We start from the raw sequence: 26,368 nt of genomic DNA, 5'->3' as shown, positions 1-26,368 counted from the left end.
AAACCACTTTATTGCTAAAAAATGCCAATCATAATCTGAACCTTCAGTGAGTTGTATTCGTTGTGCTGGTGAAGGGTCTTGCCTCCATGTTGATGGCTGCTGACTGATCAGGGTGGTGGTTGCTGAAGGATGGGGTAGCCATGGCAATTTCTTAAAATAAGACAACAGTGAAGTTTGCTGCAGCACTTGACTCTTCCTTTCATGAAAGATTTCTATGTAGCATACGATGGTGTTTAACAGCATTTTTACCCATGGTAGAATCTTTTTCCAAATTGGAGCCAGTCCTCTCAAACCCTACTGCTGCTTTATCAACTAAGTTTATGTAATATTCTAAATTCTTTGTTGTCATTTCAACAATGTTCACAGCATCTTCACCAGGAGTAGATTCCATCTCAAGAAACCACTTTCTTACTCATCCATAAGAAGCATTTCCTCATGCGTTAAAGTTTTATCATAGGATTGCAGCAATTCAGTTATATCTTCAGGCTCTACTTCTAATTCTAGTTCTCTTGGTATTTCCACCACATCTGCAGTTCAGTGGACGTTCCTCCAATGAAATCTTGAACCCCTCAAAGTCATCCATGGTTGTTAGAATCAACTTCTGTCAAACTCCTGTTAATGTTGATATTTAGACTTCCTTCCATGAATCATGGATGTTCTTAATGGCATCTAGAATGGTGAATCCTTTCCAGAAAGTTTTCAATTTACTTTGCCCAGATCCATCAGAGGAATTACTACCTATGGCAGCCATAGCCTTCCAAAATGTATTTCCTAAATAATAAAATTTGAAAGTCAAAATTACTCCTTGATCCATGGGCTGCAGGATGTATGTTAGTAGGCATGAAAACCATGTTAATCTCCTGGTATATCTCCATCAGAGCTCTTGGGTGATCAGGTGCATTATCAGTGAGCAGTAATATTTTGAAAGAAATCTTTTCTTCTGAGCAGTAGGTCTCAAGAATGGGCTTAAAATGTTCAGTGAACCATGTTGTAAACAGAAGTGCTGTCATCCATACTTTGTTCCATTTATAGAGCACAGGCAGATTCTTAGGGGCCCTAGGATTTTCAGAATGGTAAATGAGCATTGGCTTCAACTTAAAGTCACCAGCTGCATTGGCCCCTAATAAGAGAGTCAGCCTGTCCTTATAAGCTTTGAAATCAGGCATTGACTTCTCTCTAGCTATAAAAGTGCTAGATGGCATCTTCCAGTAGAGGGCTGTTTTGTCCACATTGAAAATCTGTTGTTCAGTGTAGCCACCTCCATCAGTGATTTTAGCTAGATCTTCTGGATAACTTGCTGCAGCTTTTCCATCAGCACTTGCTGTTTCACCTTGCACTTTTGTGTTATGGAAAGGACGTCTTTCCTTAAACCTCATAAACCAGCTTCTGCTAGTTTCAGACTTCTCTTCTGCAGCTTCCTCACTTCTCTTAGCCTTCACAGAATTGGAAAGAGTTAGGGCCTTGCTCTGGGTTAGGCTTCGGCTTAAGGGAACGTTGTGTTGTTGGTTTGGTCTTCTATCTAGACCACTAAAACTTTCTCCATAATCAGGGAATAAAGCTGTTTCTCTTTTATCATTCGTGTGTTCCCTGGAGTAGCACTTTTAATTTCCTTCGCATTCACAACGTGGCTAACTGGCACAGAGGCCTTGCTTTCAGCCTATCTCAGCTTTCAACATGCCTTCCTCACTAAAGAAAAAAAAAACCATTGTCATGGAGTCAATTCCAACTCATAGTGACCCTACAGGACAGAGTAGAACTGCCCTATACGGTTTCCAAGGAGCAGCTGGTGGATTTGAACTGCCGACTTTTTTTGGTTTGCAGTCGAATGCTTAACCACTGTGCCACCAGGGCAAAACATTGATCAATTAAGTTCACCATCTTATATGGGTGCAGTTTGTGGTGCTCAGAACCATTAAAACAGTTACATCAAAGATCACTGATCACAGATCACCATTAACAGATATAATAATAATGAAAAATTTAGAAATATTTTGAGAATTACCAAAATGTGACACAGAAACACTAAGTAAGCACGTGCTCTTGGCAGAATGGTGCCGATAGACTTGTGCTCGATGCAGGGTTGCCACAAACCTTCAATTTGTAAAAAACGCTGTATCTGCAATGCACGATAAAACAAGGTATGCCTGTATTACATTAGTTATCTATTACGGCATTACTATGACTTGAAATGACAAGCATTACCTCAGTTACTGTGAGTGTGGAATTTAGAAGTAGCTCAGCTAGGCGGTTCTAACTGAGGGTCTCTCATGAAGTTGCAGTCCAGATGCCAGCCAGGGCTGCAGTCATCTGAAGGCTTCGGTGGGGTTGTGGGACTGAAGGATCTGCTTCTAAATGTACTCAGGGGGCTCTTAGAAGGAAGCTTCAGCTCTTTGTTGACTTTTGGCTGGAGACCTCAGTTCCCTACCACATGGGTTTCTCACAACATGGCAGCGTGTTTCACCCAGAATGGGTAGTCCAAGAGAGAGCACATGAGCACAACTGGGACAGAAGATGCAGTCTCTCTTATATCCTAATCTTAAAAGTGACATAGCATCATTTCTGCTATAAACCTTTAGTCACACAGACATAGGGTGTCAAACAAGGGTGTGAATACTGGGAGGCAAGGATCACTGGAAGTCAGGGCCACCTTAGAGGAAGGCTACCACATCTATAAAGGAGCCCTGGTGGCACAATATTTAAGCACTTGGCTACTAACTGAAAGGTTGGCAGTTCAAACCCACCCAGTGGCTCCACAGGAGAAATAACTGGCAGTCTGCTCCCTTATAAAGATTATAGCCAAGAAAATCCTGTGAGGCAGTTCTGCTCTGTCACATGGGGTTGCTATGAGTCAGAAATGACTCAACAGCACTCAACAACAACAACCATCGCATCTATATATATAAGGTAATGTTCTCTTGAGACTGTTCTGTGTCTTGCTTTTTTCATTTAATATATCCTGGGTATTACTTCAAGGCAATAAAAAAAAAAAAAGGATATATTAACTGAAGATGACTAGAGATTTTTATTGTGATGAAAATATACACAAGAAAACATGCCAGTTCAACAATTTCTGCATGTATGATTCAGTAACACTGATTACATTCTTCAAGTTGTGCAACCACTTGACTCCCAGATGTTGCCTAGGAGATAGTCAATGAACTTTACCTCTTGCCTTCATTTCTCCTTCTGTCAAGTTCCTTCATTGTCAGGGCATATACAGTTTACATTTTGTTCCATTACACTAATGAGCTCTTGTGGTGCAGTGGTTAAAGCGCTCAGCAGCTAATCAAAAAGCGGTTCGAACCCACCAGCCACTCCACAGGAGAAAGATGTGGCAGTCTGCTTCTACGAAGGGTTACAGCCTTGGAAACTCTGGGACAGCTCTACTCTGTCATTTAGGGTTACTATAAGTTGAAAGTGACTAGACAGTAGTGGGTTTTGAGGTTTGGGGTCCTTTGCTATAATCCCCACATTTATTTTACTCTTGGTTCTACAATTAAATATTTGTTTCTTACCATCAGTTCATTTGCTGTATTTTCCCCACTCATTTCTTGATTGACTGATGCATGTATGTATTCTAATAGTGTTCTTAGGAAAGACTAATATGAACAATTTTCCCTGAGTTCTCATGTTTAAAACTGTAGTAGCCTCCCTGAAGGAGAATTTGGCTGTTATAGAAAAACATTAGGTCTCCCTTTTTTTTCCCATAAGATCTTACTGGTGCTTTTTACTGTATTCTGTAATCGAATGTTACTATGGAGAAATCTGATGCCTGTTTGATCTTCCTTCCTCGTTAGTAACTTGACCCTTTTGTTCAGCTGCCCAAAGGATTCTTTTATCTTTGAAGTCTAATAACTGTACTAAAATATATCTGGTGATGACTGTACTGGTTTTTTTAAGTGGGGGTGGCATGCCTTTTCAAATAGGTATATTTAGGTTATCTCTAAATACCTTACTTCAGGAAAGTTTTCTTAGATTAAATCTTTGAATATTTATTTGATAGTATTTGCCTTTCTACTTTGAGGACTCCAGTCATATATCTAAATAGATTTTCTCTCCTTGTCTTCCATACCAGTTTCGCTTGAATCCTTTTTAACTCTTTCTTTCCATTTATTTTGTTCACTTCTGCACCCTTTACTGCACTTTCTGTGTGTCAGTTCTTTCTTACGCACCTTCTAGTGTTTCTCTTCATTTTTATATGTTTCCCAAGTATACTTGTTATCTCTATGGTCTTAACCATCTCATCTTTCAGGTTCTTGCTTGTCTGCTTTGTAGTTTTCCTTCAGAGAATTGGTTGCTTCATTCTTTTTTAGTTTATGGCAGAATGTTTAGTTGCATTTTTTCTGAGCTCTGGGGCAATATTTTTCTGAAATATTCCTTTTAATAAATTTAAAATTTTTTTGCCTCTTTTTTCTCTTCATTTTTACCTTTACTGTTTTCTTTTTCTTTTATGTTAAAGATATGTATAACAAAACATTTGCCAGTTCAACAATTTTCACATGTACAGTTCAGTGACATTGATTATTTTCCTTATATTGTGCAACCATTACGTTTCCCAAATTATTCCACCACGGCTAACAGAAACTCAGTGCCCCCTAAGCAATGACTCCCTTTCTCCCTCCTTCCCTCCCTCGTTAAATACTGATAAGTTTTGATGTGCAAACATTTGCCTATTTCATATTAGTGAGATCATAACAATATTTGTCCTTTCGTGACTGACTGACTTATTTCACTCAGCATAATGCTGTCAAGGTTATCCACGTTCTAGCGTGTATCAGTACTTCATTTCTCTTTGTGGCTGAGTAATACTCCGTTGTGTGTATGTACCACATTTTTGTCTATCCATTCATCTCTTGATTGGACATTTGAATTGTTTCCACCTTTTGGTATAGATTGTGATTAAATTTTTTGCATATGGATGTCTAATTATTCTAACACCATTTGTTGAAAAAACTATCCTTTCTCCACTTTTACTGTTCCGTTATCACCTTTGCCAAAAATCAGTTGACCATATATGTGTGGATTAATTTCTGGACTCTGTTCTATTCCATTGATCTCTTTGTCTATCTTTTTGCCATTTCCACACTGTCTTGATTACTGTAGCTTTCTAGTAAGTCTTAAAATCAGGTAATATGAGTCCTCCAACTTTGTTCTTTTTCAAAATTATTTTGGCTACTCTACTTCCCTTGCCTCTCCATATGCATTTTAGAGTCTGCTTGTCTATGTTATTGAGTCGGTTCTGGCTCAGAGTGACCATATATGACAGAGTAGAACTGCCCTATAGGGTTTCCTAGACTGTAATCTTCACTGGAGCAGATCGCCAGATCTTTTTTCCCCAAGGAGCCACTGGTGAGTTCGAGCCATTGTGCCACCAGGACTCCTGGTTTATCTATATGTGTACCTACAAAAGATCCTGCTTGGATTTTGATTGGGATTACATTAAACTTGAAGATAATTTTGGGAAGAATTGGCAACTATGTTGAATCTTCTAATCCATTAACATGATGGGTCACTTTTCGTTTCTTTCACCCATGTTTCAGAGTTTTCAACATACAGATTCTGTGCATATACACATTTGATTTTTTTGGAGTTATTAGAAATGGCATTAATAGTTTCTGTTCCCATTTATTGACTGTTAATATATATTTTGATTTTTGTATGTTGACCTTGTACCTTGCTACTTAATAATTCTAGAGCACAACCACATGTTTTTAAGAAATTATAAACCTGGAATGATTTTACATGCTCATTTTTGTTTTTTTAGATGAAATGTCAAATCTTGTAGGCGAATGAGGCGAAATTTTCTTTTCCTTGCATTTCCTTTTTTAGCAGTATATATACTTTAGTAGCTTTGTTACTAGTTAAATATTGTAACATTATGGTAATGGAGGCATCAGCCAAGAAAGAAGGTCCTCCTCTTTTTGTAATTAAATAATAGTAATACTGGCTATTTTTTTATTCATAACGACTTTTCTTTTCCTTTCTCCTCAGGCATCGGGAGAGTTGCTGCTACATCTTTAGGAAATTTAACTAACCATAGTTCTGAAGACTTACCCCTTCCTCCTGGTTGGTCTGTGGACTGGACAATGAGAGGAAGAAAATATTATATAGATCATAACACAAATACTACTCATTGGAGCCACCCTCTTGAGCGGGAGGGCCTCCCTCCAGGGTGGGAGCGAGTTGAGTCATCAGAATTTGGAACCTATTATGTAGATCACATAAATAAGAAGGCTCAATACAGACATCCCTGTGCTCCTAGGTAGAGTATAAACTTTATTTTCAGCTTTTCATTTTGAGATTGTCTAATGTTAGATTTTGGACTGAGATATTTTCATCAAAGAGAAAGGCATCGTAAAGCTTGAGATTTGAAAATCTTACAGTTCCAAGTTTATGACATTTTCCTCTGGACTTAGTAGTGTATGACTTTAGCAATTTAAAAAAGAGAAAAAAAAAGGCTTTCTTTTTAAACAGCCCCAAAAACAGGATTGTTCTTATGATCAGATTCTTTAATATTTCAGAATGTTTTTGCTGTAGATACTCACAAACTGAAATAAAATAGAACATCTGCCTGTTCACATTTAAATTCCTATAAATGATAGAGACCTACCCCCTAATGGAAACCCTGGTGGCATAGTGGTTAAGTGCCATGGCTGCTAACCAAAAGGTTGGCAGTTTAAATCCACCAGATGCTTCTTAGAAACTCTTTGGAGGCAGTTCTACTCATCTTATGGGGTCGCTATGAGTCAGAATCTACTTGACGGCAATGGGTTTTACCCCTAATAGATCAAAAAATTCTTTTGAATTACAATGTCTTGTTTTTATTCAGTACCAGACATAATTTTATGTTCTATTTCTTACTGTTGCTAGGTAGAAGGGTGAAAATTGGGAGTGGACAGAGTATCCCAGATCTGTAATAAATGCAGCCAGTAATCCTTTGGGCTATTTTGTTAAGTACTGGGCTTATCAGTAGATCTAGTTAGTGACCAGACTTCTAGCCCTGTGCTATCTAATACTGTAGCCAGTTGCCACATGTGGCTGTTGAGCGCTTGCAAGATGATTAGTCAAAACTGAGATGTGCTGGAAATGTAAAACACACACGAGATTTCAAAGTACAAAAAAGGCAAATATTAATTTAGTAGCAAAGTGGTAAATATTGCAAATTAGCTACATTTTGAGCTTCAAGAACTGAGCTGTGAGATTAAAATGGGTGAAATCTCATCAGCATGTTGATAGCTATTGCTTAGTATCATCAGACATAATACAGATCTTTAGTTACACAAGTTGTAGCTTTTAGAACCATTACAATCGTCATGACAGTACGTTTTAGTGTTATCACTTAGAAAACGAAGCTTTATTTTTATTGTGCTGTTTTAATCATTTTGCATATTTGTATCTGCTGATTTCAACTTTAAAAGCAGATTTTTCCTAGTGATTTCATTTTGTGGCACTCAATCAATATTTAGTGAACAACTGAGATTGTCATTTCTTCCAAACAACCAAATCTGTGGTTGTTTTTCTGTCCGAGGTGACAGAGGTTGGCATGGTCCAAATAGCCAAATTTGAAAGTATATTGAACTTACTTTTCTGTTCATCATTGTTAACCTTGCATTATTACAGAATTTTTATAGTTTACAAAGCATTTTCACAGTTTGTTAATTTGCTTCTTTTATAAACTTACCTAGGTAGAGTTAATGGCTACTTGAGAGTCTATATTATCCCAATTTTTATACCAAACTCTTGGCTTACATTAGCTCATTTAATTCTGAGAAAAACCATCTGTGGTATGAATTTATTATTCCAGTATTACTAATCAAGATACTGAGGCTTACATTAGTCAAGCAGTTTTGCGTACACTCATAAATCTACTGAGTGGCAAAACTGAGTTTAAAACCTAGGCGTTTCTGACTTTAAAGCCTCAGTCCTTCCCCATCCCTAATCAAGGATTATTTCACTTTGAACCTACCTGTGAAAGAAAAGTTGAAAATAAAATGTACTACCACCTGCACATTGATTTTTAAATTGTTAACCACAGTCTAATTTAACCCTTTTTTAAATCTCAGTGTAATATTACAATGACTGTTTCTGATTTACCCATAAATCTTTATTTTTAGAAGTAGATACTTTCCAGTTTTGTCTATAAGTCTGGAATAGACCATTTTGGCCTCCCAGAATTGAATCGTTCATCTTCAGGTGCTTTAATGCTTCCTTAGCACATTCCCATATAATGCTCCCCCTCCTCCTTTTTTTGATATTCACCCCTCCCAGCCTCTCAATATACACGGGCATGTATATTTTAATTAAGAGCATTTTGGGGGGTGGGGTTTAAGCTTCATTATGATTTAAAATAGGTTTAATCAATGCTAACTGCCATTTGCTCTCTTAAGGTAGTCAAAGTAGAAAGGAAATACTATAGTTAATGTGGATATTTTAAGCACAATACTCACCCACACTGCTCTGCCTATACCCACCCCCCCTTTCTAGTCTAAAGGAAGAGAAAAACATCCATTCTCCTTTTAAGAGAGAAACTATCAACCTTTCCAATATGAATTGAGAGCTAATTACTAGTTATTACCGGAGCTTTTATACTACTAGTTTTAAGCCTCTGTGGTAAAGGTTACAATTTAGCCCCAACTTTTTTATAGCCTCCTTTGAAGCTATTCTTGAAAAAGAAGAAATACTAGCCAGAAGAAGCCTCATAAAAATATGTAAAGGTTTAGCTTATGTTTATATCCATCACTAGGGACCTACCAGTTTCTAAGAGAAGGTGTATTTTACTTACTTATAGAATGTTAAAGAAAGCCGTAACCTTTAGGAATTTGTCTGTATGTGGTGGAAAGGAGTAAGTTGGGATAGGAGGCCCATTAAGCCAAGCTTAAAGATTATTTGTTCTTTATAATTTCTTGTTTATCCTAGTGAATGTCAGTTCTTTCTTCTTAGTGTACCTCGGTATGATCAACCTCCTCCTGTCACATACCAGCCACAGCAAACTGAAAGAAATCAATCCCTTCTTGTACCTGCAAATCCGTATCATACTGCGGAAATTCCTGACTGGCTTCAGGTTTATGCTCGAGCCCCTGTGAAGTAAGTGAATTTATAGTAGAACATTTTGTTGAGGGCTGAATGGAGGGCTGAATGGAGTTTCTGGTCTGTTTAACCCAAGCAGTGCCATGTTTTTCCCTTAATAATAAAGGACATCATATTTGGTAAAGTAGAGGGTCAGTGAAAAAGAGGAAAACCTTCAATGAGATGGATTGACACGATAGCCACAACAGTGGACTCAAGCATACCAGTAATCATGAAGATGGCACAGGACTGGTCAGCATTTCGTTCTGTTACACATAATGTCACCATGAGTTAGAGCCAACTCAGTGGCAACTAAACAACAACAAAGTAATGTTTTATTTGAAGAAATTGTATCACAATTTGGGTGGGTTTGAACTGCCAACCTTTAGGTTAGCAGCCAGTTGGAAATTGCTTGCAGCACCCATGCTCCTTTGTATACCTATGCTGATCCTATATCTTGTGTAGTGTGTTTATATTTTCCTATAAGTCTGGAAGAATATGTGCCCAACTGTTAACATTGGTTATTTCTGGGAATTGGTAAGATAGAGGGTGTTATTCTTTTTGCTTTATATTATTTTTTATTGTGAAGTCATTGTTAAAAAGAAATAACCTAGTAAGCTTTCCTTTTTGGGGAAAATGTACTTACTTAAATGGAACTTATGATTTCTTAGGAAAAAATACAGATTCCCAAAAATTATAGAACTTATGGAAACTAGCAGCTTAGTCTTCCTGGAGCTTGGAGCTTAGTCTTATCTTAGAGATGGGACCTCCCAGAATGAGCCAGATTGAAAAAAAGAGCAAGTACTTCTGTACTGCTTAAAAACTTAAGCCAGAAACTGGAAACCTGTTGCTTTTTGTTGACTAAAATTTATATCTGTAGAGAGGATGGAAATAGTTAATATTGTTCTGTCAACAAAGTGTGAACTGTCAGCTACAAATTAGATAATGGAAAATCAGATATTTATCAAAAAGATAGGTTTTAGCCAAAAATTAGCTTGTGTTTTCCTTTTGCTCTCCAAACAATTGAGAAACGTCTGACTTCCAAAATTCTTCAATTTCATCTCTAGCAGTAACTTACCAACACAATTTTTGCATGTACTTCTAGTTAGAGCCTGACTTAAAACAGATTATGTTCTAAGATTTTATTCAGTTTTTATAAAGTTTCTAAGCCCCTTCACAGAAGTCTATAATGTATGGTATAACTAACCAACCTGAACTATTAGATACAATTATAAAGTGTAATCTTTAACATGAAAAAGATCATCAAGAACATACTTACTTTATATTATTTCTTATACACCTCCCCGCCCCACACACACAGTCACCACCCACCAGTCCCAAAAATTTTGCAGCAAGGACTTTATTATGCCCGTAGCTTGGCAGTTCCACAATAAGACCACTGACCCAGCTCACTGGGTATAGGTAGAGAGGAAGGAAGACAAGGCACAGTGATTAGAGAAGAGGGAGGGACTTAGGCTATATTATGGTACCTGGATCTAGGGATTGCAGCACCTTTGTTTCCTGAAGGCAGCATCCACTGGGGCATGGACAGGTTTTTGTTTTTTGGTAGCATTATAATATTTGCTGTTTGCATGTATGGGTCTTTTATAAGTAGTGTTTGAATAGAATGCTGCCCTAGCAAAAACAGCAAAAAGAGATGCTATAAGCATAGACTACTAGAGTTACAGGCCATTTTCTGAATGATTCACCTGTGTATATAGAGTATAAATGGCTGAAAGTTAAACTTGGGCAAGTGTATTTCTTGACTAGTTAAAAAGAAAAGAATGGGAGTTGTATTCTTTTCCCAAAAAGGCAGGCATATTGAGATTCATTATAGACAGAAGGAAGTAACTATATAGGAATAACAGGGAAGAGTTTGAATTGGAAATAGATACTCTGCATACTTTTTGCATCTATGATCTTCCATAGAGTGGTTTTCCTTCTTCCCAAAGAATCTGCTCTAATTATTCTGATTTTGTTGCTTTTACCTACAATCCCATTCTTTATGCTAAATCCTGTGATACTCAAAACCAAACCCATTGCTGTCAAGTCGATTCTGACTCATATTGACCCTATAGGACAGAGCAGAACTGCTCCATAGGCTTCCAAAGCTCTAAATCTTTACAGAAGCAGACTACCACATCTTTCTTCTGTGGAGCAGCTGGTGGGTTCAAACCACTGACCTTTCAGTTAGCAGCCAAATGCTTTACCCACTGTGCCACCAGGGCTCCTTAAATTCTGTGATAGGGCAGTCAGAAATTATCTAAAGCTTTTTTCTTTTTTAACTTGACTGTTAGTAAAGATTGATATTCATGTCTTGCAAATAAATATGTCATTTACCCACTTAGTAGTATTCCTTCTTTTTCCTTGCTAGAAAGTACCAGGTGACAAATGAGTTCAACATTCTTATAGTTCACCTGGTATAAATATAAGCATCTTGAAATATTAGACACTGCTGAAATGCCCCTTAGCTATGGAATTCAAACTCTAGGAGATTAAGACTTTTTGTTAGAAATTATACATTTGTTTCAAACAAATTTTTTAAATCCTGCCTGACGACCACTAAAATTTTTATTTTGTTCAGACCGTGAACTGGAAAAAGGGAAGGATGTGGAGATTATCCTTTCAGTGGAATGAACTTGAAAGAGGCTGTAACATTAATAGGAAGAAAAATAAGCTACATGAGTGACAAAGGTTCTAGGAAACACAGCTGTTTCTTCAGTGATGCTCATTGAGTATCTCTTGTATGATCCCTCGATTTACAGCGGCACGTGGTTGATAAATATCTCTCACTAAAGAGAACATAAAACTTTCTACCTAGTATATCTATTAGTAAATTTGCAGTGCTCATTAAGCAATGAAATGGCAAAATTGAGAGTCCAAAGGAATACGTTTACCTTGTGGTTTTGCACAGAAACCCTGGTGGTGTGATGGTTAAGTGCTATCTATGGCTGCTAACCAAAGGGTCAGCAGTTCGAATCCACCAGGCAGTCCTTGGAAACTATGGGGCAGTTCTACTCTGTCCTTTAGGATTGCTATGAGTTGGAATCGACTCGATGGCACTGGGTTTTGGTTTGTGTGGTTTTGCATATTGTGTTCCTGGTGGTCCTGGAACATATAACATAGTATGTGGCTCATACTAGCTGCTCAGTATGTTTTCTGTTTCCCTTTTTTAAAACCTTTGTTTTACATTAGATGATCCTTCTGAAATAAGATGGTAAATGAATTGCTAAGCAGCAGAGGCACATTGGAGAGGAGATATTATAAATAATTATTAAAAATAAATCTACTAGGATTTACAGTCAAAGCTTTCTATTATGTATGCTCTGCAATATGATTTGAGAAGTATAACTTCAGTGTCATATGGTACATGCTTTGCTATAGTTCAAGATCTTTGCCTAGTCTTAATGGGTATTAACATTCAGAATCACTGCTCTAAAGCATGTTCATCCATAGTTCCCTGCCGTTTGGAGCTTTTAGCCACTGAATGACTTGCTTTTTTAGGTTTTATAGCCTCTTTAGGTTTTAGTTTTTTCATCTGTAAAATGAGAAAATGGGATTAGAGGGCTGTCTTCAGGTCTCTTTCAATTCATTGTTTAAATTACTGATTTAACAGTTGATTGCATACTTCTGTCTCAGCATGTGATCCACTTACCATTGAAGAAGGACTAAAGACCTTCCAGGATATATGTAAATATAATCTTGTGTGAGTCCTTTCCCACATTGTGTAGTCTTTTGCAGTCTACTTATCCTGTGATTTTGAAAGATCATATTTTTTTCTGAGTTTTGTTTTTCTTAAATAACTGTATACCAAACTTCAGGAATACTCAGCCCTATTGTTTAATTCCTTGTTTGCTGTAGTAAACAGCATTTCAGCTCAAAAAGCTCTATCAACATAGATGACTTTGTTCATTTTTGCACATTATCATTTGCTAGCACGATGTGGTCTAAGGTATTCTTAATTCCTGATAATTAACTTTGGATTAACTGATGACTAACATAGAATGTATTCTTCAAAATTAAAGAGCCACTGTGTTTTGAAATCTGTGTTAATAGCTGTCTAGTGTTAATATTAGAATAACTGATCCAAAAACCCATTGCCATCAAGTCAATTCCAACTCATAATGACCCTATAGGACAGAGTAGAACTGCCCCATAGGATCTCCAAGGAGCGGCTGGGTGGATTTGAACTGCCAATATTTTGGTTAGCACCCAAGCTCTTAACCACTGTACCACCAGGGCTCCAGAATAACTGATATTTAAGATTAAATGAAAGAAGTATTTTTTAACTTAAATTGAAATAATATTAGCAGTTTTTTTGTCTTCCTAAAAAATAGTATCCTCTATTTAAATAAGGGTTAATAATTCAGTTATTTTTAAAGTTTATGATTTGTTAAGTTATAGTGAAGTTGGTATTTATAAAAATAGACCATTGTATGTGTTTTGAACGTATTTATGACTGTTTTAAAACAGATATGACCACATTCTGAAGTGGGAACTCTTCCAGCTGGCTGACCTAGACACATACCAGGGAATGCTGAAGCTGCTCTTCATGAAAGAACTGGAACAGATTGTTAAAATGTATGAAGCCTACAGATATGCTCTTCTCGCAGAGCTGGAGAACCGCAAGCATAGACAGCAGTGGTATGCCCAGCAACATGGCAAGAATTTTTAAGTTAATTTTTTTTTTAAATAAAAACTTAAGTTTTATAATGGCTTTAAAATATTTTCACAGATAAAAACAAGGACTTTGTTTAATACAGGCAGCTTACTTTTTAGAAATTATAAAGTTCTAATTTTACATGTATCTTGTTAGAAATATTATTTTACAAAAAAAAAAAAAAAAGTCATTCTAAGAGCCAACATTGCAAGCACTTCCAAATTAGGAAACCGCTTTGAGTATTTTTGATGGAGACAAATGCACCAAGAATTGTCAGTTAACCACATATGAACTAGGAAATGATTACTTGGTAATCTCTTGCACTCGCAGTACCTTTCTTTTTTTAAAAAAGAGATCTCTTACAGTAGCAGTATCTTTTTAAAAAAGACAGAGAAACTATGCAGTATCAAAAATGTTTACTGCTTTCACGTGGAGTATTGTCTGGAATGAGATGGTTCAAGCATTAGCATGGTGTAGTTCAAAACAAAGTGGGATTTGGGGCCTTACTGTGATACACTTTTATATGTGATGTACAGGTCCCTCCACCCCTGCCTCCCAAAAAGTAAAGAAGCATTTTAAAGTGTGTTGAGAAACTATTTTTTGTTGTAAAAGGGTGATGGGCCTGTAATCTTTCAGGACTAAATTTAGACATAAGGCTCTAGCCCACGTGGGGAAGGTGTGTGAGGTGCTCAAAGTTGCTATCAGCCAGAGCTCTTAACTGCATTTAGCATGGCACTGATGAGACAGTGGAGGGATCTTGACCACAAAGTGCACCGCCACTCTGACAGACTGGGTTAAGCTGCCAAAATGACAATCAGGGATTCAATAAGAAATCTTGTTCATTAAATTGATTTTGCATTACTTTTCTGTCTTCTAAGATTTTGTCAGAGAACTTTAAAACCATTATGTTTCCCTCCCGACGTTTTTTTCCTTTTGGTTTAATAACTGTCCAGATGTTCCTAATTGGTGCAGTCCATTTGATTGCAGACAAATTTATGGCATGTATAGCCTATAAATCTCTAGAATTCAGTGAATTTTAACATTAGTTGAAGTAGCTCTTCAGTTTTATTTACATATGTTATAAATATGTAAATATATTTTTAGTTTAGGTAGTCTTTGGAAATACAAAGCACTCCTAGTTAGATACCTGTGAGTTTGAATTATTGATAAAGTGTTGAAAATGTGTTTGATTTTTATATAACGAGCTTATTAAATATATTTTTGTTGAAGCTAAATGTCTGGTGTTTTAGTCCATGTTTTAGATACAGTGCTATAAATATTTAATTTTTCTGTTTAGAAAGCCCGTAGGCAAAGGAAGCAATATAATGAAAAGAGTATTAAAAATGAAAAAATGGCCAGAGGAATTCTATTAGTGGGCAAAGATATTTTGGTGGGCTTGTGACCGAGCTTTTCTAAAATGTAGGTTTACATAGCTTACAAATTGAACTCTCAAACACTCTCCTATCTTAATTATTCCTTCCTATATTACTCTTTTCTTTATATTACCAGTTAATTAAGGCATAGCATTTCTAAGAAAGTTAGAAATTATTGTTACAGACCTCCCAGATAAGAGGCCTTGCTACTTTTTCCATTACCACATTTTTTTTTCCTTTAAAAGGTCTGATCAGTGAAACTTCATTAGAGATTTTATCATTAGAGATAAATACAGAATCACTGGTTTAAAAGAATGGGTAGGTACTAAAGGGATTAGCATGTGTTCCTTAAATGGAAATTTAAATTTGTGGTGGTGTCAACAACAACAACAACAAAAAAAAAGCATTTTGAATTTAAAAAGAGAGACAAAACCGTCATCAATCTATATCAACACCTCCCAAACATTTCCAAATTCAGTAAGCATTTGTTTTTAATCTTAGGAACCAAAGTAAACTTTAATAATAGCTCACATGTTAAAAGAGTAAACCTATGAAGAACACATTTTTTGTGTATCAAATGAAAAAATACACAACACAGTGAAACTCAAATACATATACAAAGTGATTTTTTGTGCATTTTTTGATCAAGAAGTTTACATTCTGTATTAAATCATAATGTAAAAGAAGCAATATGTAATTTTTGACAAATGAACAACCTTGTTTAAATGTATTTTAAAATAACTAAGAGCTAATTCTTTTTTAATGGTATATGTAAGATGATACAGATTGAATCAAGCCTGCTGGGTTATGATGTATGCTTTAACAAATGACTATATGAAATAATTTGTAAATTTTTCTGTAGAAATTAAATGAGCATATCCAAATGTGTAGTAATATCTTACTACATGGTTGAGTTATAACCCAGTAGTAGTATTTAGTCAATTCAAGCAGAACACATGTATTGTCATCATAAATAGACCAATACTTTAAATTATAACAGCATATTTGAAGGCAAAATCCAGAAACTGTACCTGTTAACAAAATGATATAACCATGCATACATACATCTGCTTATTAAACACTGAAGTAAAAGTCAACTAAACCATTATGCAGTCTTCAAAGGTGTTTGATATTTTACTCTCTTCTGATGGAAGTATTTTTAATGTTTGCAGGGAGATACAAAACTTAATATTTAACTGATAATTGGTCATGCACCTATATTTTTTAAAATTTGGATTACATTTTCTTCTTTTCTGATTCTTCAGTAGATTCTGACTTTGGTGCAGGAAAAGCATGATGATACAGATGTCTGTGAGTTGCTGCTGCACTGTAAAGCTTGTATAAAGCCTGGAAGTACAAGAATCAAGATTATGATACATTTTGTTAAATACACAGATGTAAAACTTTTCCAGTTTTAGAGTAATTAGTATATTGTATAAATTTTAGCATGCTACATTTGGGATCTATATCATTAATCTACATAAGATATAAATTAATAACTAATTTCTTATTTCAGCTCTCCAGTGTGTGCATTACCACTTTTGTGGATAGATCTTCATGGTCAGTGTTTTATTCTCAGACTGTTTCTTTTTACCTTGCATATTACTTAGGGCAGAGCTTCCCAACCAGTATGCCCCAGGGGAGTATTGAGAACCCCTACTGTGACTATTCTGGATTTCAGAGGAATTATAAGAGCTCATAACTTCTGACTGCCAGTAGCTACTTTATTATACATAGCCAGCCCACTTGCTCAGGGCTTTCAATAGGTTCTCCAGAGTGTCTCATTTTCTGAGACAGTCATGGAGCTAACTAAGCAGGTATGCTGCCCTCACTCTGCCACCCTGTGCCCTCACTTTACATGCTTTTTTGCATTTTCATTCGTTCGTATCATACAAAGCCTTATTCAGAAACATTTCCTTAGAAAGCCTTTCTTCATTAAAACTACCTCTATGCTTGCTCTGTGTGTCCCTTTGTGTTTGAATCATAGGAATTTTTATGTAATGCATATTGCTTTATACAAGTACCCATAAATATTTTTATGTTCTTAACTTTCCCCTCTCAACTAGTGTCTGAGAGTCATCACCGCTCCTGACTTTTTCACAGAAAGAAAACAGTGAAGACAGAGCTGTCTTTGAGTATTTTTAAGAGCTTGATATCCTTTAGCAAAAAAAACCAAACCCACTACTGTCGAGTCGATTCTGACTCATAGCGACTCCATAGGACAGAATAGAACTGCTGCCCCATAGGGTTTCCAAGGCTGTAAATCTTTATAGAGGCAGACTGCCACATCTTTCTCCCAAGGAGCAGCAGGTGGGTTCGAACTGATGACCTTTCAGTTAGCAACTGAGCACTTTAACCACTGAGCCACCAGGGATAGTTTTTAGATAGTGGGAAATTCCGTTAATTTTTATCTTTTGTGAGCCTCTATGGCTATTTTTCTTTGATTTTTCTGAGGTTAAAGCATTAAGTCTGAATGATAGCATCCAGTTCTAGGAATACATATTGGTACAACATGGTATTGTCCTACCCCAGTGCCGTCAAGTTGATTCCGACCCATAGCAACCCTATAGGATAGAGTAGAACTTCACCATAGAGTTTCCAAGGAGCGCCTGGCGGATTTGAACTGCCGACCTTTTGGTTAGCAGCCGTAGCACTTAGCCACTACGCCACCAGGGTTTCCTGGTATTGTCCTAGATCTGTTATATTCTAACAATTTAGTTTAATCCCTGTTCTCTTTAAAGTTTAGATTTTTTTCTTAAGGGTTGATTTACAAAGTTGAAATTTGTTTTTACTTTATGTAAAATTCAGATATGCTTAGATTATAAAGTAAGTCTTTATGGACTTATAAATGTTAAATGCATCACTGGTTTTTGATTAGAGGTCATAATGCAGTTACATGTGACTCTAGCAACTGAGGAAAGAATTAGATGCTCTCTCTGTAGTTGTTCTAGATCAGCTTTGCTTCTAGAAGATAATGACTCCACAAGATCTTCCTTTTTAGTATAACAAGTGATTCCTTCGTTGAAGCTCACATTCTTTCATAATTCATAGTGGCCTGGGACCTGCTTAAAGTGATGTAGGTAACTCACTCAAACCCAAAGTTAAAAACAACTTCTAAAGCTTATGTTGTTAGCTGTTGTCGAGTTACCCCTAACTCATAGCAACCCAAGCACAAGATCAGGTCATTGTTTTCCATAGGATTGTCATTGCCTGATTTTTGGAAGTAGATCACCAGGCTTTTCTTCGTAGTCCATCTTTGTCTGGAAACTCTGCAGGCCTCCACTGACAGACAAGCAATAGCTGGGCTTGAGGCGCACTGGCCAAGAATTGAACCAAGGTCTCCCTCATGGAAGGTGAGAATTCTACCACTAAACCTCCACTGCCTTCTCTAAAGCTTATAGCTTCATTTAAATACTCTGCATTAGTTAAGTTGCCTCAAGGTTCATAACTGTACTTACTTAACTAAGCAGAACACCAGGCACCATGCCAGATCTTAAGAATTTTGAAATTTTTTACACACTCAAGAACAAAACAGATCACTTACAGAAGCATAGTATCAATTCTTGTGTTTCACGTGCAGATCAAATCATGTATATTGAATAAACTAAACCTTAATTTAAATACATTAAAAATTCACAGTTAAATTATTAAATGTTGGAAGAACACAGAAGCAGCAGTCACTAAAGATTTTCTAATCTACATTAAGATATCCTCTAATGGCTACACAATTTATAAAGTAAGAATATCATAAAGTTTTTTAATATGTAGCTCTTAATTAAAAAAAAATAATTAACTTACCTCATTTGTACTTCCCTGTGGCAGAGGCAGTTTAAAAAGGAGGAAGAAAAAGAATATATATATCCTGCTTCATTAATAGCATTACAGTATTCAACTTTGTTTACAACATTGATTTGTAGGTATTTAGGAAACAAATATTTCTACAGATTTTTCAGCTTAGATTACATATTTCAGCAGAATCTCCTGAAGAACCCATTTCCATGTTCCTCATAAGCTGCAGCAGCATATTCTAGGAGGGTTTTAGGATTTACCTCAAATTGCCCTTCCCCTACCTCTTGAGGGGCTGTTTAAGGCAGTGATTCAGAGGATCAAATTTCTACTTCATTCTTTTTCCATAGTACCACCAACTAGACTCTTCAAAGGCACAAGGCAAATAAATCTATTAGTTATAATTCTATGATAAAGAATATATTTAAGATACTCTTAATGCTGAGAGAATTAGAGCTGTTATTTGCTACATGCAGACCATAAAAGTTCAAAAGCCTAATCTCCAGAATTTTATGAAGAATATCAACTTTAGCTTCACTAAATTCCCTTAAATTTTCCTGAGATAACTGAAGACACTTTCTGAATGACATAGTGAGCTGATCATTGTTCTTTGTGTGTTTATAAGTGTCTCCCCATCCATAATGTTACTTGGCTAATGGACTGTGACCTTGGCTCCCTAGGATATGACTGATTAGACCAGAAGGGACACCTGACCCATAAGCAGCTGATGAAGAAGTTGACCATCAGTTCACGCTATGGCCTGATGCAAAAGTCTAGCTTAAGTAGAGACAATTCAAAATAATCAGACATGATGATAGAAGGAATTATAATAGTAGTTCATATATGCTAAGAAAGCCAATGTTAGCCAAGTGATAGGCTGTCCATATGAAATACTGTTAACACAATCAGCTAAATAAAAATTCAGCTGTTTTCCTCATTTATTTTAACAACTTTAATATTTTTAGGTTAAGAAAAAGTAAAAATACTACTTAACCCACGTATTTTTTAAAAAACATTAAAATGTTAACTGCAAAACAATCGTGTAAAACTTAACATATATAGTTCGTTGTTATTTTGCCATCTTGGCAGTTGGTAGAGCTCTTGAAGACTGGGTCGTAAGTCATGTTCTGTATATTCCCAACATCTAACTCTATGTGATGAATTGAGTTAAAGAAAATAAAAAGTATTCTTACCTGGTCCCACAAGGCTGCAGCCACCTGGTCTATTACGGCTCCCAGCTCGCGGTATTCACCAGAGTACCGGATGTATGCCCAAGTGCATAGGGTAATAAGGGTCAGTCCCATTATCATATTGCATAGGCTAGCTATGATGTCCAAACCAATGAATCCAGTCACACCAGCAATCACATATGTGATAAAGATGACAACAAACAGTGTGGCTGGAGTACGAGCTGCATGGAAGATATTTTTGCTATCATTGTGCTTGATATACTGGATGTAAAGTTCATCTATTTCACTCTCCAACTGCTGCAGGTAACGCCGGCTAAATTCTTCCCCACCCATCTTCTTTACCCCTCGGAATAGCTTCACAGATTCTTCTTTAAGCTCCAGATGTTTGGTCTGCAGGTCACTAGGGGCCAGAAATGGTTTGTCACCACCACAAATCTGTATCAGATACAGAAGTTTTTTTTTCTTTTAATGTAGTACAGAGTAAAATTAGCAACTGTATCAAAATTCTTCACTTAGCTAGTTAAATTTGTTAGGACACAGAATAATGTGAAGGGACCTGCGTATTTGTTTTGTTGATCCACGTCTTTCCACCCTCCATCGGTAGGAGGAGTGACTATAAGTGGAACTCATACTTTATAGGTAACACATAAAGTCATTCTTAACTTTCTCTTTTTGACATGGGAAGTAATATCCATGACTTAATCCAAGTTCCTTAAGATGAAAAGACCAAATACAAATTGAAGTACAAACTGAGTTCATTCCCAGAATAAATGCAAGTTCAAGAAAACTACTTACAGCCAGGTTCCTCTAGGAAAACAGTTCTAGCTACAATGAAGTAATTTTAACCAATGAAATTTAAAGCAATGAGCTGTCAAAATAAACTTGTGAAATATACTTTCTTTGGCAGTTTCACAATTTTTGTTTGAATGAAGCCCATTTAATATTCTAGACGGTAAGTGGAAGCATATTAAATGTTTTTGGACCATATTTTCCCTTTTTAAAAAAGTTACAAGAGAACTCTCTTATAACCATGGCATTTACTTTGGTTACTTGAGATTTAATTACAGTCCCTGACTCATGACAGGGTTCTATTCCGATGGCTACTCTATTGTAAGTTCTGACATAAATTGAATTCCTTTTTTTTTTTAGTTTTCATTATAACTTCCTTTTTATTACGGTATCTATAAATCTGATCTTTGTCTTTGGGGGTTGGAAACATTACATCTGAGAATGGTAACATCAGCAAATTACACACTGCAACACATACTACTAAATAAGATGTACCAAAAAACAGTCGTTAAGTACAGTTGGTCATAACTTGAATACGTTGTAAGTCGGGGACTACCTGTACATGCCAAATGCTCTCTAATTACCTTTTACCTGTGGTATAAACATCATTGCATATATTTCCCTTGACTCTAAAAAACCAAACCCATTGCTGTCAAGTCGATTCTGACTCATAGCAACCTTATAGGACAGAGTAGAACTGCCCCCCAGAGTTTCTAAGGAGCACCTGGTGGATTTGAACTGGTGACCTTTTTTGTTAGCAGCTGTAACACTTAACCACTGTGCCACCAGGGTTTCCCCTTGACTCTAAGACTCCAACGATTTTAGATTTACTTTTTTGATTTTATATTTTGAAGGAATAAAAGTCCCTCTATCACATTAGTAGATATGCACAACTATAAAGTGCATCCTAATTTGGAATGTAAAAACAGAAATACAGTATATAGAAATACTGGCCCATAAGGTTTAGTTTCTTTTTCCCTAAAACTTTTTGTCTATGAGAGGGAAATACTGGACCTGCGGAATGTAGGGAGGTGTAGTGGAGAGGTTAGCATATTCTATGTTAACCAAAAAATCTTACAATGGGAAGATTTGACCAAAAAAAGGGAGTAGTGATATACTATAAATAGGAACAATTCATTTAAAATGCCTTTACAATTGTACATACATAGCTTTTTTCTTTTGTTTAAAAAAAATTTTAGGAATACAATACTGTAATACACAAAAGGATGAGGAAGAAGAATAAGGCAAAGCCACCTTGTCTTCCCATGTGTATACAGTGTGAGTTGGAAAAAAATACATTCATCAAAGAAATACTGGTTTTATTTAAAACATTATTTAAAATAGTTTATTCTTACCTCTTCCATTTTTTTGTTGTATGTATCCTTGGCAGTTGCCACAGCTGCTAAATTGTTAGCTTCTGCTGTGGCCTTTGGACAAAGTACAAAATACGATTTAAAATAGAGTTCATATTTATTAAACTTTCACAGGCAGCTCTCATTTCAAAGCAGCATGTACAAGAAACGTGCAAGAAACCAAAGTCATCAAATAATTTGAAACTGTTGAAATATTTCTACATTTCAAAAATATTAATAAAATAAAAATTTCAAAATGTATAAAAAAGAATCTTATTCAATAAGCCACAATTCTGAAATGAATTTTTATTTGAAGATTTTTTTACCTTTTACAAAATATTTTTAAGCCTTTTCACCAAATGCAAATATATGGGAAAATATGGGAAACCCAAAACATGGGAAATAATAGTCAATTTTATACAGATTATGTGTGTGCGTGTATGACTTAAGCTTAAGGACTATTGTTGATGGAACAATATATCACTGATGACAAAAAGGAACTATTAAGAACTTAGTGAAATTTAAACAATATGTAAGGAAAAAATTAGTTTCTACTTTTTTAATTTTAAATGTGGAGATAACTTGTTTAAAACCTGGACCTGCTTTTTTCCTCTTGCTACATGTTTGAATCTAAATCACAGTATGAGTCTGTTTTATTAATAAATACAGTACCAAGAATGAAAACTTTCTGGTTTAAGGAATTCATATTTCAGCACAAGTGTAGCGGATATAGGTGTATGTGAAAAATACTTATTGAACACACAAAATGGGTAAAATAGGAAAATAATCTCCCAATAAATCATTCCGTCCAATATTTATATACAGCAATTCCTGACAGCCGGATTGGAGCATATACGAATACAAGCATGAAAGCTTAGCTTTAGCAACAAATATGTTTTAAAACTTTATGCCTCCTGATTAATAAATTACCTGTAACATGGATTTGGGATGTGGTAATTCTTCGCCTTGATAGATCTTGATATAAGCCTAAAAAAGAAAAAAAAAATTTATATTTACACGATTCCATCTAATATTTCTCTAATTGTGTTAAATTGTATTCTAAAGTCTTGACAATTCAAAAAATACTTTCAGGAACCTATAATTATTTCCTTTGCTCAGCTTTAATTCTTTCTTTGTTCATGTTGCTCCCTTTTTTTGAAATGCCTTTTAAAAGCTCAACTCATTGCCACTTCCTTTAAAACTATTTCAGATCTTTCTGCTGGGAGTAACCTCCCTCTTTCAGCTACCCACAGAAATTTGTCCCTTGCTGATATCATAAGCTTTAAGGAACGGATTTGCGTCAAGGGCCTTCTCCACAGCATTATGCACAGTAAGACTAGAAATTTTATGATAAATAAAATGTCATGTATTGCTGAGAGATGAAGATAAGTGGATCACACAGGAGGTCTATGATAGCATTTTAAATAACAAAATATGAATTTTAAAAATTGATATTTTTAGTCCTTGGAGCATTGATCCCACAAATTAGGTTGGTAACTGAAATTCTCCATTACATATGCAGGTTGGTAAAAGTATTGTATTAGGTCCTACCATGATTTTCCATCTGAGGTAAACTGGTAAAAGCAAATTTAAAATAATTCTACTTCAAACTGGCCCTTGGGTCCAGAGAACAGAAAACATGGAAGAATTTTGTCCAGTAGCCAAAGTATAGCCCCTTGGGGAAAATTTTTAGATGGAGGTAAAATTCAGTATAGTTCATGACTAAGGTCTACAAGGTATGTAGGGAAAACCCAGGGCGGGGGGTGGGGGGTTCAGGAGATGTTTCCAACTCTTAGATACATTTATCTTTCAAAGAAATATTTCCCCAAGATAAAAGGGGCAGTAAATAAAGTTACCTCTAAGGAGTTTGCTCAAAAAGTAATTTCAGAAAACAAGCTTCTCTTGGGAATCTCATAATTTTTATCATTTTTTAGTCTTCATACCTGTGCGCCCATATTCCAGAGTCCACATTTTTTGGTTTCATGTAGGAACTACATTGCAGTACACGTCAAACCTAAGTACTCACAAATGCTCCAGAAATGAGAGTAATACCTTGAAGTACTCCACCAGACCTCGGCAGGTGATTTTATTCCCATTGATCTCTTTAATATCTAGGTTCTCAGGACTGAGTAGCCAAGGAATCAGTATTTTCAAGTTTTTGATGAATTCATCATCTATTTCTACAAGTAAAAGCAAACTCATTATTTTAAAAATCCTATCCAGTCTTCCACACCACAGAATAAAACATCCCTTGGTTTCCTCCATTTTTCCCCAGTGATTGACCATGCCATCACTCATTTCCCATCATTTAAACAAATGAAACTTGCTCTACTCAGGATCAATGTTCTTGCTCATATTTCTACTGCTGGTCTCTCTTATTTCCACTGCAATTAAGTATTTATCTTGTCTTCTACCTATAAAATAGCTTCCTTGATACTAAATGTTATTTTATATAACCCATTCATGCAGCCATTTTGTGCATTATGATGTCTTCAAGTCTTGTTTGTGGTTTTATGTATATATTGGCTCATAAATGGGGAAAAGGCCAGACAGTTACTGGCTTAAAAGGTGCATTCCTTCCAGAAAATGTATCCAGAAATTGCTTTGTCTCACATGAATGCTCACATTATGAGAAGTGTTTAGTACTCAGTGAGCTGTGGTGAGAGTTCAAAAAGATTATGGTGATGATGCTACCTCTAGTGGTGGAAGTCAGCAACACAAAATAACAGCAAGAAAAGGCCACCTAGGCCCCATATCAATCAGAGGTAGTCTGAGTTATTTACCTATCATGTTTGGCATAAATTGATTACATATAACCCATGTCATAGCATACTTGACCCTAGCATACTTAGCAAAGTAACACAGAAAAGCCTTTGGAGGAGTCTTTGAACACAGTGATAATTTCTTAAATCATATTTCAAACTTATAGAAAAATATGTATAGATATGTGTATGTACAAAATATATTAAGAAGCACAATATGTCCAGTGACTTGGTTTCTAAGTAAATGCAGTAACTGCCTGTAATAATAAAAAAAACCTGGATTTCAGTAGAGGCTCTTAAGTTTTCAGGCTTTGGGGCTGGTAATTTTTGAGGTCTTAAGAAGAAAGATGAAAACCTTATATTTGTGTTTTTCCTGCTTGTTAAAAAAAAAAAAAAAAATAGCCATAATGCATGTGGCAATACCACAGAATTCATGTTTTATCCCTTCGCTTGCTGCTCCTATGATATCCATAAGCATAATGTTGGAGAGTCTTCAAACTTACTTTGTTTCATGTTTTGTACCACTTTAAATTTTAGTGTCCGTGTCTTATGGATACTTGTATAAGAGTTTGGAGCCCTGGTGGCACGGTGGTTAAGCATTCAGCTGCCAACCGAAAGGCTGGCAGTTTGGGTCACCAGCTGCTCCGTGGAAACCCTATGGGGGCAGTTCTGCTTTGTCCTATAGGGTAGTTATGAGTCGAAATAGACTTGATGGCAACGGGTTTTGTTTGGTTTGTATAAAAGTTTATACAAATTTATTTTTGTATGTATGCTTGCATTGTACAATTTTTATGGATAATTTTGCTTTGTACTATGTATGGATATATTCTAATGTATTTATTATTATGGTTTGCTTTTTGGTTACCAACATTCACTGAAATACAATACTGGTATTTCTTTTTATATTACCACATTTCTCTGTTGTGTTGCTTGCTATGTATCTGTATTTACTGATGCCATTAAATTTTTTTTACTATATGATTTTATACTTTTTTCATAGTAGATATTACTGTATATCTAGAACATTTATTCTTCCTGATATAAAACATGATGTATTACATAAACAAAAAATTTCTCCTTAAAAACTACTTTGAAACCATGTATTTACAGTATTTCTCCTGAAGTTTCCCTATAAAATTGGAATGTATCTTATACACCAAGTGCAGCAACTGTCATTAAAGTAACCATCACATAACCGTACACTTGAATTAAAAATGTGTTCTGAAGTTAATTTGCTTGTATATACCTAGTATTAGTCATTCTATAACTTTGTTCTCACTGGGACCAATGCCAGGTGTCCTGATTTTGGATTCAGAAAATATGAACAATATATTCAAAACATTCACAAGTGGTGAGCTCTTACCAACAATATTAATTTAATAGAGTAAGT

At 35.7% G+C, this 26,368-nt stretch overlaps 2 protein-coding genes across 8 annotated transcripts in view; one reads left to right on the top strand and one right to left on the bottom strand.

Annotated features, from left to right (window-relative positions):
- SAV1 (salvador family WW domain containing protein 1) overlaps positions 1–25,410 on the top strand; it is a 38,455-nt gene extending 13,045 nt beyond the window's left edge. Inside the window, exons 3-7 of one of the 6 annotated variants that reach the window (XR_010323155.1) lie at positions 5,992–6,262; positions 8,941–9,084; positions 13,540–13,727; positions 16,365–16,659; positions 19,566–25,410. Coding sequence is in view for 4 of the 6 variants with exons in the window: in XM_064292468.1 (XP_064148538.1) it covers positions 5,992–6,262; positions 8,941–9,084; positions 13,540–13,727; positions 16,365–16,396 (635 nt within the window). In the remaining 2 variants the exon portion in view is untranslated. Of the gene's footprint in view, positions 1–5,991; positions 6,263–8,940; positions 9,085–13,539; positions 14,654–16,364 lie in introns of those variants that run through there. The other 5 variants (XR_010323154.1, XM_064292469.1, XM_064292468.1 and 2 more) reach the window with 5 other exon arrangements.
- ATL1 (atlastin GTPase 1) overlaps positions 13,876–26,368 on the bottom strand; it is an 80,795-nt gene continuing 68,302 nt past the window's right edge. Inside the window, exons 10-14 of one of the 2 annotated variants that reach the window (XM_064292467.1) lie at positions 24,269–24,396; positions 23,147–23,203; positions 22,220–22,291; positions 20,079–20,510; positions 13,876–16,446 (exon numbers count right to left, since the gene is read on the bottom strand). In XM_064292467.1, coding sequence (XP_064148537.1) covers positions 16,336–16,446; positions 20,079–20,510; positions 22,220–22,291; positions 23,147–23,203; positions 24,269–24,396 — 800 coding nt within the window. In that variant the 3' untranslated portion in view covers positions 13,876–16,335. Of the gene's footprint in view, positions 16,447–19,733; positions 20,511–22,219; positions 22,292–23,146; positions 23,204–24,268; positions 24,397–26,368 lie in introns of those variants that run through there. The other variant, XM_064292465.1, reaches the window with a different exon arrangement.

Source organism: Loxodonta africana, chromosome 10, assembly GCF_030014295.1.
Source record: "Loxodonta africana isolate mLoxAfr1 chromosome 10, mLoxAfr1.hap2, whole genome shotgun sequence".
Lineage (NCBI taxonomy): Eukaryota > Metazoa > Chordata > Mammalia > Proboscidea > Elephantidae > Loxodonta > Loxodonta africana.
This window is presented reverse-complemented; position numbering and strand designations above follow the sequence as displayed.